Source organism: Orcinus orca, chromosome X, assembly GCF_937001465.1.
Source record: "Orcinus orca chromosome X, mOrcOrc1.1, whole genome shotgun sequence".
NCBI classification, from domain to species: Eukaryota; Metazoa; Chordata; class Mammalia; order Artiodactyla; family Delphinidae; genus Orcinus; species Orcinus orca.
This window is the reverse complement of record NC_064580.1, coordinates 130,975,594-130,992,023: the sequence shown is the minus strand read 5'-3', so window position 1 is coordinate 130,992,023 and position 16,430 is coordinate 130,975,594. Positions and strand designations below refer to the sequence as shown.

The window sequence follows — 16,430 nt, the reverse complement described above, 5'->3', positions numbered from 1 at the left end:
GTTTGGTTTTGCTTTTTTATTTTTGGGCCGCACCGCGTGGCATGTGGGATCCTAGTTCCCCAACCAGGGATCGAACCCGCGCCCCCTGCATTGGAAGCACGGAGTCTTAACCACTGGACCGCCAGAGAAGTCCCTTAAGCCACCGTTTTGGGGTAGTTTCTTGTGCAGCCGTAGTGAACTGGAATGTCATCTATTCCAATTCCTCTCTTATTAAGTGAATTGAATTTTACCAAATACCTTTTTCCCTTTTTTTTCTTTTTCTTTCTTGCGGTACGCGGGCCCCTCACCGCCGCCGCCTCTCCCGTTGCGGAGCACAGGCTCCGGACGCGCAGGCTCAGCGGCCATGGCTCACGGGCCCAGCCGCTCCGCGGCACGTGGGATCCTCCCGGACCGGGGCACGAACCCGTGTCCCCTGCATCGGCAGGCGGACCCCCAACCACTGCGCCGCCAGGGAAGCCCTCCCTTCATTTTTTATTGTGGTAAAAATATGTCTAAAATTTACCATTTTGACCACTTTTAACTGTGAGTTCAGTGGCACTTAAGTTCAGATGCTTCACACTGGCGTGCAGCCGTCACCACCATCCATCCGCAGAACTCTTCATCTTCCCCGTTAAACAGCAATTCCCCTCCCATCCCTCAGGCCCTGACACCCAGCATCCTACTTTCTGTCTCTACGAGCTGGGCTACTCTAGGCACCCGACAGAACGGAATCATGCGCTCTGTCCAACTGTGCCTTGTTTTATTTCACTCAGCACAATGTTTTCAAGGTTTGTCCATATGTTGAAACATGCATCAGAATTTCCTTCCTTTTTAAGGCTGAATGACATTCCACTGTGTGTCTCTACCACGCTTTGTCCATTCATCAGTTGATGGACAGTTGGGTTGCTTCCACCTTTTGGCTATTGTAATGCTGCTGTGAACAATGGTGTACAAATATCTGTCCCAATGCCTGCTTTCAGTTCTTTTGGGTGGATACCCACAAGTGGGATTGCTTTAAATACCTTTTGACAACTATTGATGTCATGTTTTCCTCCTTGGACGTATTAATATTACTAATCATAGTAACATCATTCCTAATTGGATCATCTCTGCACTCTTGGAATGAACTCCACTTGGTTATGGTGTATTCATTTCTTAATCTGCTTTCGGACTGTCTGAGCTAAGTTTTAATTTTTGAAATGTGCATCGACATTTCAGTGAAAAGGATCTGCAGTTTCCTTTGTGCTGGTGTGTGTGTGTGTGTGTGTGTGTTATCTTTGTCAAGTCTGGAAACCAGATCATACAGTTACTCAGACCAGAAGCGCCCACTGGGCACCAGACACCAGCCTGGACCTCCGGAATGGAGCCCGGACAGGGAGCCACAGGGAGTCTGCCTGTGTGCTGCTCTTGCGCTTCTGGGAGAAGGTTCCTTCGGTTTCATTAAACACACTTGGAAGCTTGTCTTTACTTTCTGGGGTCAAGGTCGGCGACGTCGGTTTCCCCGCCTCCCAGCTGCCAAGCCGCAGAGAAGCTGGGCGAGGCGAGGCCACAGCTCGGAACCAGAAGGCAGCTGGCCTCGGGGTCTAGCGGTTCAGGAATGAGGAGCTGGCCCTGCGGAGGCCCCAGCTCCCCGCTGCGGCGCCCTGCCCACTCCCCCGCCCTCCCCCCTCCTCCAACAGCCCCGCCCCCGCCTCCTGCACAGCCTCGTCAGTCGCGGGGAAACGCAAGAGAAAACCGCAGTGACAGGGCTGTGCACACACACCAGGATGACTAACACTAAAAAGACTGGTCATACCAAGTGTCGTCAAGGGAGTGGAGCCAGCCGCGGTGCAAAGTGGGCCAGCTGGCCGGTTTCTTATGAACTTGAACTTCACCTACCCCCAGGAAGCCATTCCGCTCTAGGTGTGTACCAAAAAGAAATGAATGAGCACGTCCATACAAAGACTTGTACCTGCATGTCCACAGCAGCTTTCTTTATATGAGCCCCCAGCTAGATGCCAATCAACAGGCTAACAGATCAACAGAGCTGTCGGATATCCATATCGCGCACACTACTCAGTAATAAAAAGGAATCAATGTGCTGATACGTGTATGACTGTCCCACGCTGTAGGCTTCCGTTTATATGAACTTCTAGAACGTGCACAACCAATCGGGAGTGCTAGAGGTCACAGTAACGTTTAGTTTGGGGCTTGGTGTGATGGCGCCTCCGCTGTGTGTATGGAAAGTCCAAGTGATTACACTTAATATGTTTGGGGTCAGTAAAAATAATGCAGATACGTGAGCCCCTAAAGCTGTAAATTTTACTTTAAATAACATTTTCAGTATCACCCACCACTTCTATTATTTCGTTCTTTTTATTACTGTAGTTCTAAGTATTCTAAAATTCTCGTTACCTTTTTTTTTTAACTTCGCAATGTGTGGCAATTGTGTGTCTGTCTGTGTGTGTGCACATGCGTGCACCGACTTCCAACCTAATCACACTGTCTTCAAATACAGTGGTCTGACACCAAGCTTCCAACTTGCCATCGTCTTCAGACACCACTTGCGGCCACGGGGGCAGTCAGGGTGCCCTTAGTCACTCGCTCCTTCACGTTTTCTGAATCTTCGCAGAACTGTTGTCTGCTTGACCTAAATACCTTCGAGGAAAGCCCATGGAAACCTCCCTCTACGGTGCTAGATTTGTCTATTTCTCCCTGGACTTCTGTCAATTTTCGCTTTATATATTTTGAAGCTATTTTAACATTATTCCTAACATGTTCTTGTTTTGTCTGATATTAATATAACCACGCCAGCTCCCTCTTGGTTAGGAGGTGCCGAGTATATCTTTTTTCTCCTTCTTTCACGTGTGATCTTTCCGCAGACATATGTTTTAGGTGAGTGTCTAGTAAACAGCATATGCCTGGAGGTTGTGGTTTTGATGCAGCGTGACAATCGCTGTAATCTCTGACAGTTCCCCGATCTGAAGTCCTCTCAGAGGTGACATCTGTTGTTTATTGTGTCAGCCACCCCAGAAGCCCCGCTAGTGGGGCTGGCTCAGCTCCTTGTGGGTGTCACAGGCTCAGCTCCACCACCTGTTTGGGTTGTACACTATAAACAACAGTCTGGAAAGAAAGCCCATCTGAGTGGCAAGGACAAATAGTTTCAAATGGAACACGTTTCCGAATGGCTGCCCGGCAAGGGCAGGGCGCTCTCTGGGGAAGCCGAGATGCCCCATGACACAGCCAGGTGCGTGTGCCCGTGCAGTGCCGATGAGAGGGTTTTGAAAATTAAGAATATATTTTCAAAGCATAATGAGATCCCACGTCACGCCCACGAGGATGCTTATAATCAAAAATCAGTAACAAGCTTTGTGTGCTGCGGTGGGAACGGTCCGGCCGCTCCCGGACCGCATGGAATCAGCCCCCGTCCCAGCATGGCCACTCCCAGCTACCGACCCAAGAGAAAGGAAAACACCCTATCCGCACAGAAACTTAGGCACAAATGTGCAGAGCAGCATTACTCATAAGAGCCAAAGGTACAAACAACCCGAATATCCACCTGATGACTGGGTAAGCAAAAGGTGGTCTAACCACACCGTGGAGGACTATACGGCCGTCGAAGGGAATGCAGTACTGATAGATGCTGCAACACGGATGAAGCTCGGAAACGTGATGCTGGGTGAAAGCAGCCAGACACAAAAGGCCACATGGTGTATCAGTCCGTTTATACGAAAGGCCCGGAAGAGGCAAAGCCAGAGCGGCGGAAAGCAGCTGAGCGGCTGCCAGGGACTGGGAGGCAGCGTGGGAAGACTGCTAGCAGGCCTGCGGTTTCTTCTGGGCTGACAACAGTGTTCTGGAATTCACGGTGATGGTCGCACAGAATATACTAAACAACACTGGAACGTACACTTTATTTTTCTATTTATTTATTTATTTTGCGGTACGCGGGCCTCTCACTGCTGTGGCCTCTCCTGTTGCGGAGCACAGGCTCCGGACGCGCAGGCCCAGCGGCCACGGCTCACGGGCCCAGCCGCTCCGCAGCATGTGGGATCTTCCCGGACCGGGGCACGAACCCGTGTCCCCTGCATCGGCAGGCGGACTCTCAACGGCTGCGCCACCAGGGAAGCCCGAACGTACACTTTAGAAACGTGAATTGTATGGTATGTGATTCCTATCTCAATTATTTATTTATTTATTTAGCCTGCACCGAGTCTTAGCTGCGGCATGCGAGATCGTTTAGTTGCAGCATGCATGCGGGATCTAGTTCCCCGACCAGGGATTGAACCCAGGCTCCCTGCATTGGGAGCGCAGAGTCTTACTCACTGCGCCACCAGGGAAGTCCCTCAATCTTTAAACGTATTTTCAAAATGAAATTTGGCTCCCAAGCCATGGTGGCAAGGACTCTATTTACAAATAACAACGTAGCAGCCGAGAGCAGGGAGGGAATTCTGAAGCCCCAGGGCCAACCCCACCTTGGCCACTTCCTACCTCCACAAACTTGAAGGCTATTCAACTTCTCTAAACTTACTTTCCTCGACAGTAAGCCCTCAGTAACCATTAGCTACTCCCAGTATGATTCGTGTTTCCTCGTCTACAGTGCAGCCCAAGAGATGCAGCCCCGGGCTGGGGAGAGCGGCCAGGACCCACAGCTGGTTCTGAGCAGACACTTTGTCCTGAACTGCTTTTATGGGTCACCTCGACCAGTACTCACAACCAGCCATGCCGTATGAGAGGGGAAACTGAGGCACAGAGGGCTGACAAAACGTATTCAAGGTGTCTCAGCTAGTGAACTGCAGAGATCAATGTCGATTTTTAAAGTGTAGTTGAATGCAGATAACATCAAGTTTACCACGTTAACCATTTTTCAGCGCCCAGCTGGGCGGCATTAAGTACATTCAGGTTGGTGTGCAGCCATCCCCACCATCCATCTCTAGAACCGTTCATCTTCCCCAAGGGAAACCCTGTCCCCATTAGACACTAGCCCCCCTCCCCCTCCCCCAGCCCGTGCCCCGCCCCCATCCTACTTTCTGTCCCTAGGAATCTGACGGCTCTAAGCAGCTCATACAAGTGGAGTCATACAGTATCCGTCCTTTGTGTCTGGCTGATTTCCCTGACCATGATGCCTTGTAGGTCCAGCCATGTTGTAGCAGGTGTCAGAGCGACCTTCCTTTTTAAGGCTGAATAACATTCCACTGATTGGATGGACCACATCTTGTTTGTCCATTCATCCATTGATGGACACTTGGGTTGCTTTCATGTTTTAGTTATTGTGAATAATGCTGCTGTGAACACAGGTGTACAAGTATTTCTTCAAGACCCTGCTTTCCCTTCCTTTTTCTTTTTTTTTGAATTTTATTTTATGTTTTTTATACAGCAGGTTCTTATTAGTTATCCATTTTATACATATTAGTGTACGTATGTCAATCCCAATCTCCCAATTCATCACACCCCCCGCCCGCCCCCACCATTTTCTCACCTTGGTGCCCATATGTTTGTGCTCTACATCTGTGTCTCTATTTCTGCCCTGCAAACCGGTTCATCTGTACCATTTATCTAGGTTCCACATATGTGCATTAATACACGATATTTGCTTCTCTCTTTCTGACTTCCTTCACTCTGTATGACAGTCTCTAGATCGATCCACATCTCTACAAATGACCCAATTTCGTTCCTTTGTACGGCTGAGTAATATTCCATTGTATCTATGTACCACATCTTCTTTATCCATTTGTCTGTCGATGGGCATTTAGGTTGCTGCCATGACCTGGCTATTGTAAACAGTGCTGCAATGAACACTGGGGTGCATGTGTCTTTTGGAATTATGGTTTTCTCTGGGTATATGCCCAGTAGTGGGATTGCTGGGTCATATGGTAGTTCTATTTTTAGCTTTTTGAGGAAACTCCATACTGTTCTCCATAGTGGCTGTATCAATTCACATTCCCACCAAGAGTGCAAGAGGGTTCCCTTTTCTCCACACCCTCTCCAGCATTTGTTGTTTCTAGATTTTCTGATGATGGCCATTCTAACTGGTGTGAGGCGATACCTCATTGTAGTTTTGATTTGCATTTCTCTAATGATTAGTGATGTTGAGCAGCTTTTCATGTGCTTCCTGGCCATCTGTATGTCTTCTTTGGAGAAATGTCTATTTACGTCTTCTGCCCATGTTTGGATTCGGTTGTTTGTTTTTTTAATATGGAGCTGCGTGAGCTGTTTTTATATTTTGGAGATTAATCCTTTGTCCGTTGATTCGTTTGCAAATATTTTCTCCCATTCTGAGGGTTGTCTTTTCGTCTTGTTTATGGTTTCCTTTGCTTTGCAAAAGCTTTTAAATTTCATTAGGTCCCATTTGTTTATTTTTGTTTTTATTTCCATTTCTCTAGGAGGTGGGTCAAAAAGGACCTTGCTGTGATTTATGTCATAGAGTGTTCTGCCCGTGTTTTCCTCTAAGAGTTTGATAGTGTCCGGTCTTACATTTAGGTCTTTAATCCATTTTGAGTCTATTTTTGTGTATGGTGTTAGGGAGTGTTCTAATTGCATTCTTTTACATGTAGCTGTCCAGTTTTCCCGGCACCACTTATTGAAGAGGCTGCCTTTTCTCCATTGTATACCCCTGCCTCCTCTGTCATAGATTCGTTGAGCATAGGTGCGTGGGTTTATCTCTGGGCCTTCTAGCCTGTTCCATTGATCTATCTTTCTGATTTTTCCAGGCAACCTCAATTTTAAGCCGGGAAAGGCAAACCATAAGGAAATGAAATTCTAGTTCACTGCCATCAGAGCAGCAGACAGTAACTCCTCTCCCAGTACTACGTGCTGGTGAGGCCACGGAGCAACGGGAACTCTGCTGGGCAGTCATTTCAGCAGGCACCGTGGCGAGGGATTTGGCAACTTGTAGTTCAGCTGAAGTGCAGATGTGCTGTGCACAGGCAGATCCCCTGGCGACGTGCTCACACGTAGGCAGAGAGGCCCAGACAGCAGCACCAAAGGAGGAAGTACCCTGATGGGCAGCCAGGAGACCTGGGGAAAAACACCCACAGATCCGGTCCCGAAGCCGGTGGGAGACGGATCAGGGCCACGTGGTGCACCTAGGGAAGGTTACAGCACGTGCGAGACGGCAGTGCACACCGCTGGTCATCTCCCCCCGCTCCCCTGTGGGAAAGGTCTCGGAACGTGTTGGGGAGTGGACCCCACCCAACTCCGGACGGTGGTTTCCTCTGGGGCAGGAGAGTAGGGTCAGGCCCCTGTGTGATCTGTTAGGCTGCATGAGAAAGGAGAGGCAGAAGTAAAACCACAAGTCAGCGGTTCTGAGGATCCAAGTGAAAGGCAGGAAACGGAAGAAAAGACTAGAAACACATGAAAACGGTTAGAAGGGCCTGCTGGGCTAGCAGGGCGCGGGCTGCAAGGAGCTTTCCCGGCCTGCGGGCGCCAGGCCCCAGAATTCAGCGCTTAGCAGAGAGGCAGCCAGGGCTCCAGGGGCACCTGGCAGCTGAAAACACCGGGAAAGCAAGACCCGCTTAGAAGGGGAAGAGGCGCTCTCGAATTTCATAGCTATTTGGGGGCTCGCTCGGGAACAGAAATTGCCTAGTTTATATTTACCCAAAGATTTCTACTCATGGAGGCTTTCGGAGGTGAGAGGAAAATGTTTACCTGTGGGACGTGCCCAGTTTTAAGTGCCGAGAAACAAAATCTCCTTTGTCCCCCAGGCTGCGATGAAACATGCTCCGCGGGGTTTGGGCATTTCCTCTCCGCCATGGAACACGATTGTGAAGGGCTCCGGCAAGTACAGTTTGGTGAACTGTCCTGTTAACAGTGATGACAGCTGCACTGCTTTGTTTCTGAATGTAACTTGCAACTATTTTATGAGTATTAGTCTCAATTTTATAATTAACTTTTTATAATGAAAACTACCTGAAGCAGCTATAGGAGATGTTAAGATTCGACAAAGCTACCTGATGTATAGACAAGAAACCCAAAAGCTACAAAGAAAAAGACAGACGTTTAGACATCCATGACTGGGGAAACCTTCAACCACGTTCCTTTAAGATGCCCACAAAGGCAAAAGACAAATGAGATTAACAAAACGTACGTATCATCTGTATGACAGATGAATGGTTAACGTTTATAATGTAAAACAAGTTCCTGCAAACTTTTGGAAGAAAAATCCAATAATGAGGAAAGGATGGAAATCAACAACCTACAGAAGAATAAATCCTAGCTTCCAACAGACAGGTGCACAAGCACCAGTTGTGCACAAGTGTGCATACGTGTGTGTGGAGGGGCACGAGTTAAAGTCACAACGAGGTCTTGCTTTGCCCCCATCAGATTGGCACAAAATGGAAAAGCCCCCTGACGCCTTGCCCAGCCTCTCTCATCGCCGTTAGAAACTGAACCATAATGTCAGTGGGAAAGGCAACCCGGGTGCCCCTGATCCTGACCCAGAGGAAGGCGAGCTCTGGGGCGAAGGGGCAGGCACAGGATGTCGGGGTGAGGGTGGCCGGTATAGACGCCACTGCAGCAGCGCGGGGCCGGGGGCGGCATCTGGGCCTAGCACCGTGAGCGGGAAAGACAGGTGCAGGGGGGTGTGTCCCATGCTGGGGCCACCGCAACCCTGATGGCGCTCTCAGGCGGCTCGTCGTCCCCACCGTGAGCCTGTATACCTGCACGATCAGAGCAAAACCAATGCCACCACTTTCAGGGGGAGCAGATCCCCAGGCCACGTGTGGGGAAGTGAGGAAGAGGCCAGGTGGTGCCGCCACTGTCACTGCTTCCCGGGAGAGGTGGGGCATCACAGCAGAAGGGCCTGGAGGCCGCCGCCTGCCTTTCGGATGCTCAGTGTTGAAACCTTCAGCAAAGTTGCACATGTATAGTTTCAGTTTCTGCGAAATGAGGGCGCCGCGCACATGGTTTCTGAGATCCCTCCCAGCTTTGGAGCCTCTAAGCCGTTAGGCCAGACGCAGGGGGAGGGCCCATCTGGTAACCATTGGCTTCTCTGCTTTCCGGGGGCAAGTTGCAGAGGAAAGAGTAGAGCCCAGAGGGGGCCCGGCCGCCAGCCTCCGTCCTCTGGCACCTCAGACATCGCGGGCGCCCTCGCAGCCTGGGGCAGGGCTGAGGCTGGCTGAGGCCCCGGCCCCGGAAGCCAGGACTCACCAGGGCTGCAGGGGACGCAGGAAGCTGCGTGGCTAAGGCTGGCCACACTTTGAGAAACGCTGATCAAAAACAGGGGGCAGAGAGAGAAGGTTCCAGGCCTCTGGCTTTGGTTGGATGGGTTCAATATAGGGTCGTCTGATTTAGCAAATAACAACAGAACACGCAGTGAAACCTGAATTTCAGATAAACAGTGAACACTTTTTTAGTATAAGCACATCTCATGAGACACTGGGGACGCGCTGCTACTGAAACATTATTTGATGTCCTGCATTTCATCTGACCACCTTGGGCTTCTGGAGGTTTCCGCCCCATCCGAGGTGTCCCTTCCACACGAGTCTCTCCCCAGGCCCCAGAGTGGAAAAGACCCCCTGCGGTTCCCCCCTTTCCTCCCTCCCCGTGGCACAGTGGTGTTCGTAGTTCTTCATGAAACAGTCCTGAATCACCCTGATCTCAGCGTGACATCTGTTTCCTGTGGGGACCCAGCCTGACACACGAGTGGAATGAAACCCAGAAGGTTCCCAGGGTTATTTATTAAATAGGTATTGGTAAAAATAAAATAAAATAAAAACAACAAAATAAGTTATGAGGGCTTGCGGCTCAAAGGTATGGAATGAACGAGGCTATGCAAAGCCCCAATTCTCAGGGGATCCACTCTGCCAAGCAGGGGGGAATCAGAGCCCACCCCACATCAGACCCTGGTCCTCCCCCATTCCTCCACACTGCCACCTCCGTCTCTAACTGAGCCACCCGAGAAATCATGCCTTTCCCCTCCCTCCCTCTGGCCTCTTCGAGGAGATGCCCATAGCCTTTTTCCTCTTCTAGGACACACAAAGCCTTCGAGATAACTGTAGTGGAACAAAGCTGCTTCCCGAAGCAAATGCTGGCCGTGCTCTTCAAAGCCGGCAGGCCCCGCCGCGGGCCCCAGTCCTCAGGGGAGGGGCAGAGGCAATGATCACCGACAGGATTCTTCAGGCAACAGCCTGGTTGAGACCCGCCACCCACTGGAGATGTGCCCAGAACAGAACATCCTGCCCAGGTACCCAGTTTCAAAAGCACCTTGGTAGTCATGGCAACGGTCCACATGCCAACCCTCGAGGCTCCAGGGAGAGGGGCCTCAGGGGACACTGAACAGATGCCTGTGGGCTGCCCGTCCTGAGACGCCATTCGGCAGGGACAGGACATCCTCTCCCTTCTGCCCTTGCCTTTGTCTTCAAAGACCAGATGCCTTTCCCTTGACGGGGAATGAAACAGGTGTCTAAAGAACACGTTAACAAGCAGGCAACCCAAAGGCAGACTCCTCAGCGTCTCTTGGGCCTCAGTGTTCCCCCACCCAGGGGGGCTCTCTTGTTCAAACATCATCATCTGCATGAGAAGCACGCTTTGGGGTTGAAAGATGCCAACTCCGTGGCCCTACGCTGGGATGCCATCAGGAGATCATGGTTCCGAAGGACCCAGGTTTCTCCGTGGGTGACAGACACTTGACACTGCAGTAACCCTAGCTGCTGAGGACACCTAAGCTATACCCTGGCTCTGAGGGAAGGCCCGGCAAGCAACACTCTGTTGAGGACTCACCTCTTGACATTTGCGGGTGTTGCTCCACAGAGGCTCTGAGGTGATGTGACTCCCATTTGACCTGCTGTCAGCTTGGCAGGCACAGATGGCACAGCGAGTTAGTGCTCTGGGCTTCGGGTTTCCCCAGCAGTCTGCTAGGCGCGTGTGTTTACTATGACTCAGTCTCCCTGAGGCCAGATACCTCTGGAGACGCTCACTTGTAACCCCAGCGCCTGGCCTGGCACGCCAGCCAGAGGCTACCCTGCCCCACTGTCGGCCAGCCCATGCTTGTAGCCCACATCCCGAAGCAGACAACCATTCTTTGTCCAACCGTGAGTCTGATGGATTTCTTGGGGTCATTTCCCCCCAACATTTTATTTTGAAAAATTTCAAACTACAGAAAAATTACAAGAATAGTAAAATGGAACCCCACATCCCGGCCCTCAGGTATTTGCTTTAACCCTTTGAAAGTAAGTTGCAGACAGCATAACGTTTCATGATGCTGAATATTCATACTCAGGGCGTTGAAGCCCACGCGTTTGAAGGAAGGGCTGCACCCAGGACTCTGAACACTGACGACAGGATGCCAGCGGAGGGCGCATTTTGATGTTAGGGTGGGTAAGCACCTTCCTTCCACACTTTAACGCATCTTCTCCGCAGGAGGGCATCTTCGGCAGGTGTTTAAGTTGGTCATGAACAAGAAGGCAAAGTGGAACTGGAGCACATCGCAGACTTTGGACCAGAAGTGGCCCGTGAGCCGCTGGAAGAGACGCCACTGCGAGAGCTCGTGGTCACACAGCTTGAGGAGCACAAAACCCAGGCAGCAGAGCACGCCCAGAGCCAAGTACTTCCCCGAGGAAGCGCTGCCGTGGCGGCCCTGAGTGCGCAGGGCCTGCCCCACAGCTGCTGCGATGTGTACACCCAGTGCCACCTCAAACCCACGGGGGTGCAGCAGGGCCAGGCTGTAACTGCACAGGGAGAGGCCCTCGACAGCCAGGAACAGCCAGGGCTTCCAGCCCCTGTCCAGGCAGAGGCACCAGGCCACCGGCCATGCAAAGATGGGCAAGGTGAGCCACTGGTCCAACACGGCGGTGGGGCGCGTCTGCATCGTGATGCGCAGCCACTGAACCGGGCCGTAGACCAGGGCCATACCCGCAAAGACGTCCTTCATGTAGCAAGCCTTCCATGCTTCTGTGGGGCCTCCCGGGGCGCTGGCCTTGCTCTGCAGCCAGTACATCCCCAGGAGCACGTAGGCCACGTTAACGAGCGAGTTGAAGGGCATGGCCAGGAAGGCAGGGAGGCTGGCGACCGGCGCTTCGGCGTAGTGCTCATAGCCCACTGCGACAGAGACACCTGCGAAAACGCCGGTGTGGACGGTGGCCGCACAGAGGCAGCTGACCAGGGCCACGTGCAAGAGGGCCTGCCCCGACTCGGGCTTCATCTGGAACCCTATGTGTGACCCGGGTCGGAGAGCTTAAGAGAGCAGCCGTCTCCACTGTTATTTCAGAATTCAGATAAACAGTTTTTTTGCAAAACACTCCTCGGCCTCCCAGCTGAGCCAGCAGGAAGAATTCCCCGTGATTTCCGACGCAGATGCTGCGACCTTGCCCCGCGTGGAGGTAGTGGCCCAGAGGAAGGCGAGGGTTCTGCTGATTGGTTGGCACCAGTGGAGGATCGTTCTGCCTTCTTCCTTTGTGGTTACAAAAAGAGTGTAGTTAAAGAGTGTGGGTAGAAAGAAATCCATCCGAAAAAGGGTCTCCATCTTCCCGATTCTCAGCCTCAGGATCCACCAACATCAGAAAAAAACCCAAAAAACCCCACAGAAATAAAAGTGCAGGAATACCCAGTCCCTTCACCTTCTTATGCACGGCCTCTAGAAGGCTCTAGAGCCCTCTTTCACCGAGAGCTTTTGTGCCCCTCTCTCCTGATACCTATGCTCTTGTTCTTTCATCTGTGTGCTATAAAAGTCCCGCCCCTTTGCCCTAGTTCCCTTCGAGCCACTGCATTTGGAGACTTAAATCTTTCCTAGGTCTGCTGTTAAAACTCAGAATGGGCTTTTCCACCTCAGTGACATTACAAATGTGGAAGTTTCCAAGCCAGTCCCAAAGCCCTTTGAACCAAATACCCAGTTAAAAGAGAAACCATTTGCTGTGGTCCGAGTTCTGGAATCTAAGGCAAGGATGGCGGGGGTGGGTAGGAGGAGGGCGGGGGAGGACTCCCTTCTGCTTCTTAGATGTGAGGCCAGGTGGCACAGGGAGCCGTCCCCCATTGGTTCACCCTCCTGCCTGCCCCTGAAGTACCACGCCTTTCAAAATCACCTTCTGTCCTTGGCTCACAAGAAAACCTTCCACTTCCTGCAGTCACAGAAGCAGTCCGATAATTTTAAAACAATGTGGACTTTTCATGGACCGTCAACTGCTCTGGGGCCTGCTGCAGTGTAAGCTGGCCAGGTAGCCAAGAGATGTATTAATATCAACAAGAGAAGAGGTTCAATGCCCTGAAAGTGACTCAAAGCGAAGACAGCAATCAGGCAGGCAAGCATGGGGACGAGAGGGACTGTCCGTGTTCAAAGCCCAGTGCCCCCAGCTACTAACCGTGTGATCTTGGGCCTTAACCCTTCCGGGCCTCGGTTTGCATACCTGCAGAATGGGGATGCTACCAGTACCTCCCTGCAGAGTCATGGTGTGAATTAAATGAGTTCTTAGCTATGTAGACCACAGTTTATTTCTGAGGCCCAATGTCCACCTGCCCTCCTGCAGTTCAGGCCCTGAAAGGGCCGGGCAGGGTCTGATTCTGCGCTCGCCCTCCGCTGCTCAGCAAAGACCTGCTCAGTTTCGGTTCAAGCCCCAAACCAGCACCCCTGCTCTTTTTCCTCATCCTGTTTGCCATTTCGCTTCTCAGACTGGCCGTGGGGCCCACGTGGAAGATCCGGGACGGGGCCCGCTGGGTGTCTTGGTGAGGTTTCTGGCCCCCATCCTGCCTTGGGGGCCTGTTGCTAAGGGGACCGGCATTTCCACGAGGGAACCGCAGGCCTTGTCCTGACCGCCACCTCAGCACGCAGCGCTGTCTCACGCCTCCCCGCTGCGGCTTCCGGTTAAGGAGCCTCTAGGCTGGGGGGCTGCCCCTGCCCCGGGCTCCCCACTTCCAGGCTGGCCACCGCTAACGTGGTCTGCACACAGCAGCCCCCAGCATCTCCCTCAAGGGCCGCCCCTGCTTAGCACCCTTCGGTGGCCGGCTCTCCACTCACACACGATCACGCCCCAACCTCTCGCAGACACCAAAGTGCCGTGCTCATGTAGTCCTGCGGGTCCCTCCTGTGCCTGGCCTGCTTACACCCTCAACTCGGCTATGCCTTCCGCTCTGGCACCAGCACTTCCCCATTCCGCTCCTGAGTCTGGCTGGGACACCAGCTGAGGCCCGGCCTCGTTTCTCCAGGTCCTTCCCTGGCGCCACCTGGGGCCCGACTCCCTGGTGTGAAGACCCAGGCCTCCTGGGCCCCACGCGGCCAGCGCCAGCCTGACCCTCTCGTCTGCCAGCCAGCATGGAGGAGAGCTGGGGACCGGAGTCCAGCACTGTCAGCTTGATAGACAAGGAGGCCCAGGAAGGGCGTGGAAAGTGACTCCTCTCCCACTGCTGGCCAGAGGCTACTGAGCCCTTGCGCAAGCTGAAAGTGACGTGTAATCAAACGAACTTCCCAAGTCCACCAGGAAGGCCAGGCTGGGTACCTTATGGCCTAGCTCCTCCGTACCCCTGAGGTGCTGTGACACTTGTTACATGACTCTCAAAGTTCTTCCCAGCTTCCCCCGGCACATGAAGGTCCAAGGGCTCTCCCCTGGTCTGGTGCTGGGGTCTCTGGGGGAAGTCCTGCAAAACGTGACAATCTCCTGGCTAAGGGGTTAAGACGTGTTCCTTAAACTCTCCTGCTTCCGCAGTCTGTATGCATTGAAGCAGGAGCCACTGTCACTGTCACAGTGGTGGTTTCTTTGGCCTGTATCATTCATGACAACTGCTTACCGTGCCCGTGACTACCCTGACCACCTTGTTCCCTTTCTGCGGCTAAGGGGACGCCAGTCTGAGGGCTGTACCGTGGGACACCAGCAGCAGGAGAGCTCAATCTGGGCCACTTGGATGCCCAAGGAGCCTGGAACTACCGTAGTGATTCTTGAACTCTGAGGACAGAATCACTGAATGTGGCTAAGGCGCCTGGGAACCAGCAGCTTGGCTTCCTTATTTTACAGGGGAAGGAGTTGGGGCCAGAGAGGTGACGTGAACGGACAAGGTCACCTAGGGCAGTTGGTGGCACAGAAACACAGATGAGGGCTCTTGTCCTTTGCCTGTGTCACAGGACTCTTTGGTCTTTTACTCAAACAAATGCTTCCAAATGCATAAACTAAAACAGAATTACAACAGAAACTTAATATGTCGAAAGACAGTTATTAAAGTATTTTTGAAAATGTATGATATAGTAATATACGTGCTTCTTTACTACTAGGTTAAATTACAGGATCTATGGGCAGGTTGAATAACTACAGTAATTTCCTTTTTAAAATAAATTTATTTATTTTAGTTATTTATTTTTGGCTGCGTTGGGTCCTATTGCTGCGAGCGGGCTCTCTCCAGCTGTGGTACGCGGGCCTCCCACCGCAGGGGCCCCTCCCGCCGCGGAGCACGGGCTCCAGGCACGCTGGCTTCAGTAGTTGTGGCATGCAGGCTCAGTAGTTGTGGCTCACGGGCTCTAGAGCACAGGCTCAGTAGCTGTGGTGCACGGGCTTAGCTGCTCTGCGGCATGTGGGATCTTCCCGGACCAGGGCTCGAACCCATGTCCCCTGCCTTGGCAGGCAGACTCCCAACCACTGCACCACCAGGGAAGCCCAACTACAGTAATTTCAAAGCAGTTATTCTATAATAACGTGTAATTTCTTTAATTTCAGGATATCTACAAGAAAATTTATATGATCTCAAATGATCTGTCATTTCCTTTGGTGACACAGTCACCAGGCTAACCCTCTGTGCTTTGCTGCCTACACTCGTAATTGCGGGAAAGGCCAAATTTCGGCTGGAGGTTGGTGAATGTAAAGATCAAATAAAGATGAGAGAAACAAGAAAAATCATCTGTTGTCATTCCAAGAGCCCGGAGAGCAGCGCATTACACCCTGCGTCTGGCAGTGAGCATGACAGTGCAGCGACCAGACAGCCTCCTGCAAGATTTGGAACATAGGGGTGATGACAGTACCCACCTCTCAAGGTTGTTGTGAGAACTTACAGGATTGGCGCGAAAAGGCCAGCGATCACCATCCGGGTATTTTGCCTCTCTCGCTTTGCTGGGGGAAATTCAAATCTCGAAAAAGGGCGGAGCCGAAAGGCGGCCGTGCGCCTGCGCGCGGGGTGGGGCGCGGGGTCCTGGGAAGCAGGCGGGGCGGGGTGACGCGAGGTGACGCGGGGCGATGCGGACCGCTCCCGCGCCCGCCCGCTCGCCTCAGGCGCCGCCAGCCTGGCTGCCCGCCCGACAGCAGGAGGGGCGGCAGGCGGCTCGGCGCGCGGCGGCCCCGCTCTTTTTCTCGGGGCGCCGTTGGCCGCGGCGGCGCCCCCGCGTGGGGGCGGGACAGCAGGCCTGGGAGCCTGGGAGGGCTCCGCCCCCGGCGTGGCGCGCCAGGCCGCGTTACCGCTCACTCCCACCCCGCCTCCGGCTCCGGCTCCCCCGGAGGCGGGCTTCGGGCCACCTTTCCGGAGGCTGCTGGGCGTGCGGAGCAGGAAAACGTCCGCTCCCCGGTACGAAG

The 16,430-nt window shown here is 52.8% G+C and overlaps 1 protein-coding gene across 4 annotated transcripts; it reads right to left on the bottom strand.

The window, feature by feature from the left end:
- Positions 1-10,997: 10,997 nt before the first annotated feature.
- Positions 10,998-16,285, bottom strand: TMEM187 (transmembrane protein 187). Of its 4 annotated transcripts, none has more exons than XM_033417705.2 (2): positions 15,891-16,285; positions 10,998-12,343 (listed from the first exon to the last, which is right to left on the bottom strand). In XM_033417705.2, the coding sequence occupies exon 2, from the start codon at positions 12,092-12,094 to the stop codon at positions 11,294-11,296; it is 801 nt and encodes a 266-aa protein (XP_033273596.1). In that variant the 5' UTR covers positions 12,095-12,343; positions 15,891-16,285; the 3' UTR covers positions 10,998-11,293. The 4 variants fall into 4 exon arrangements, with proteins under 4 accessions (XP_033273596.1, XP_004286495.1, XP_033273597.1 ...); XM_004286447.4 differs by having other exon boundaries at positions 10,998-12,339; XM_033417706.2 differs by lacking the exon at positions 15,891-16,285 and adding an exon at positions 13,901-15,191 and having other exon boundaries at positions 10,998-12,339.
- Positions 16,286-16,430: the final 145 nt, after the last annotated feature.

Coding starts and splice junctions, on each gene's coding strand:
- TMEM187 (XM_033417705.2), bottom strand. CDS start 12,094: ATGAAGCCCGAGTCGGGGCAGGCCCTCTTGCACGTGGCCCTGGTCAGC.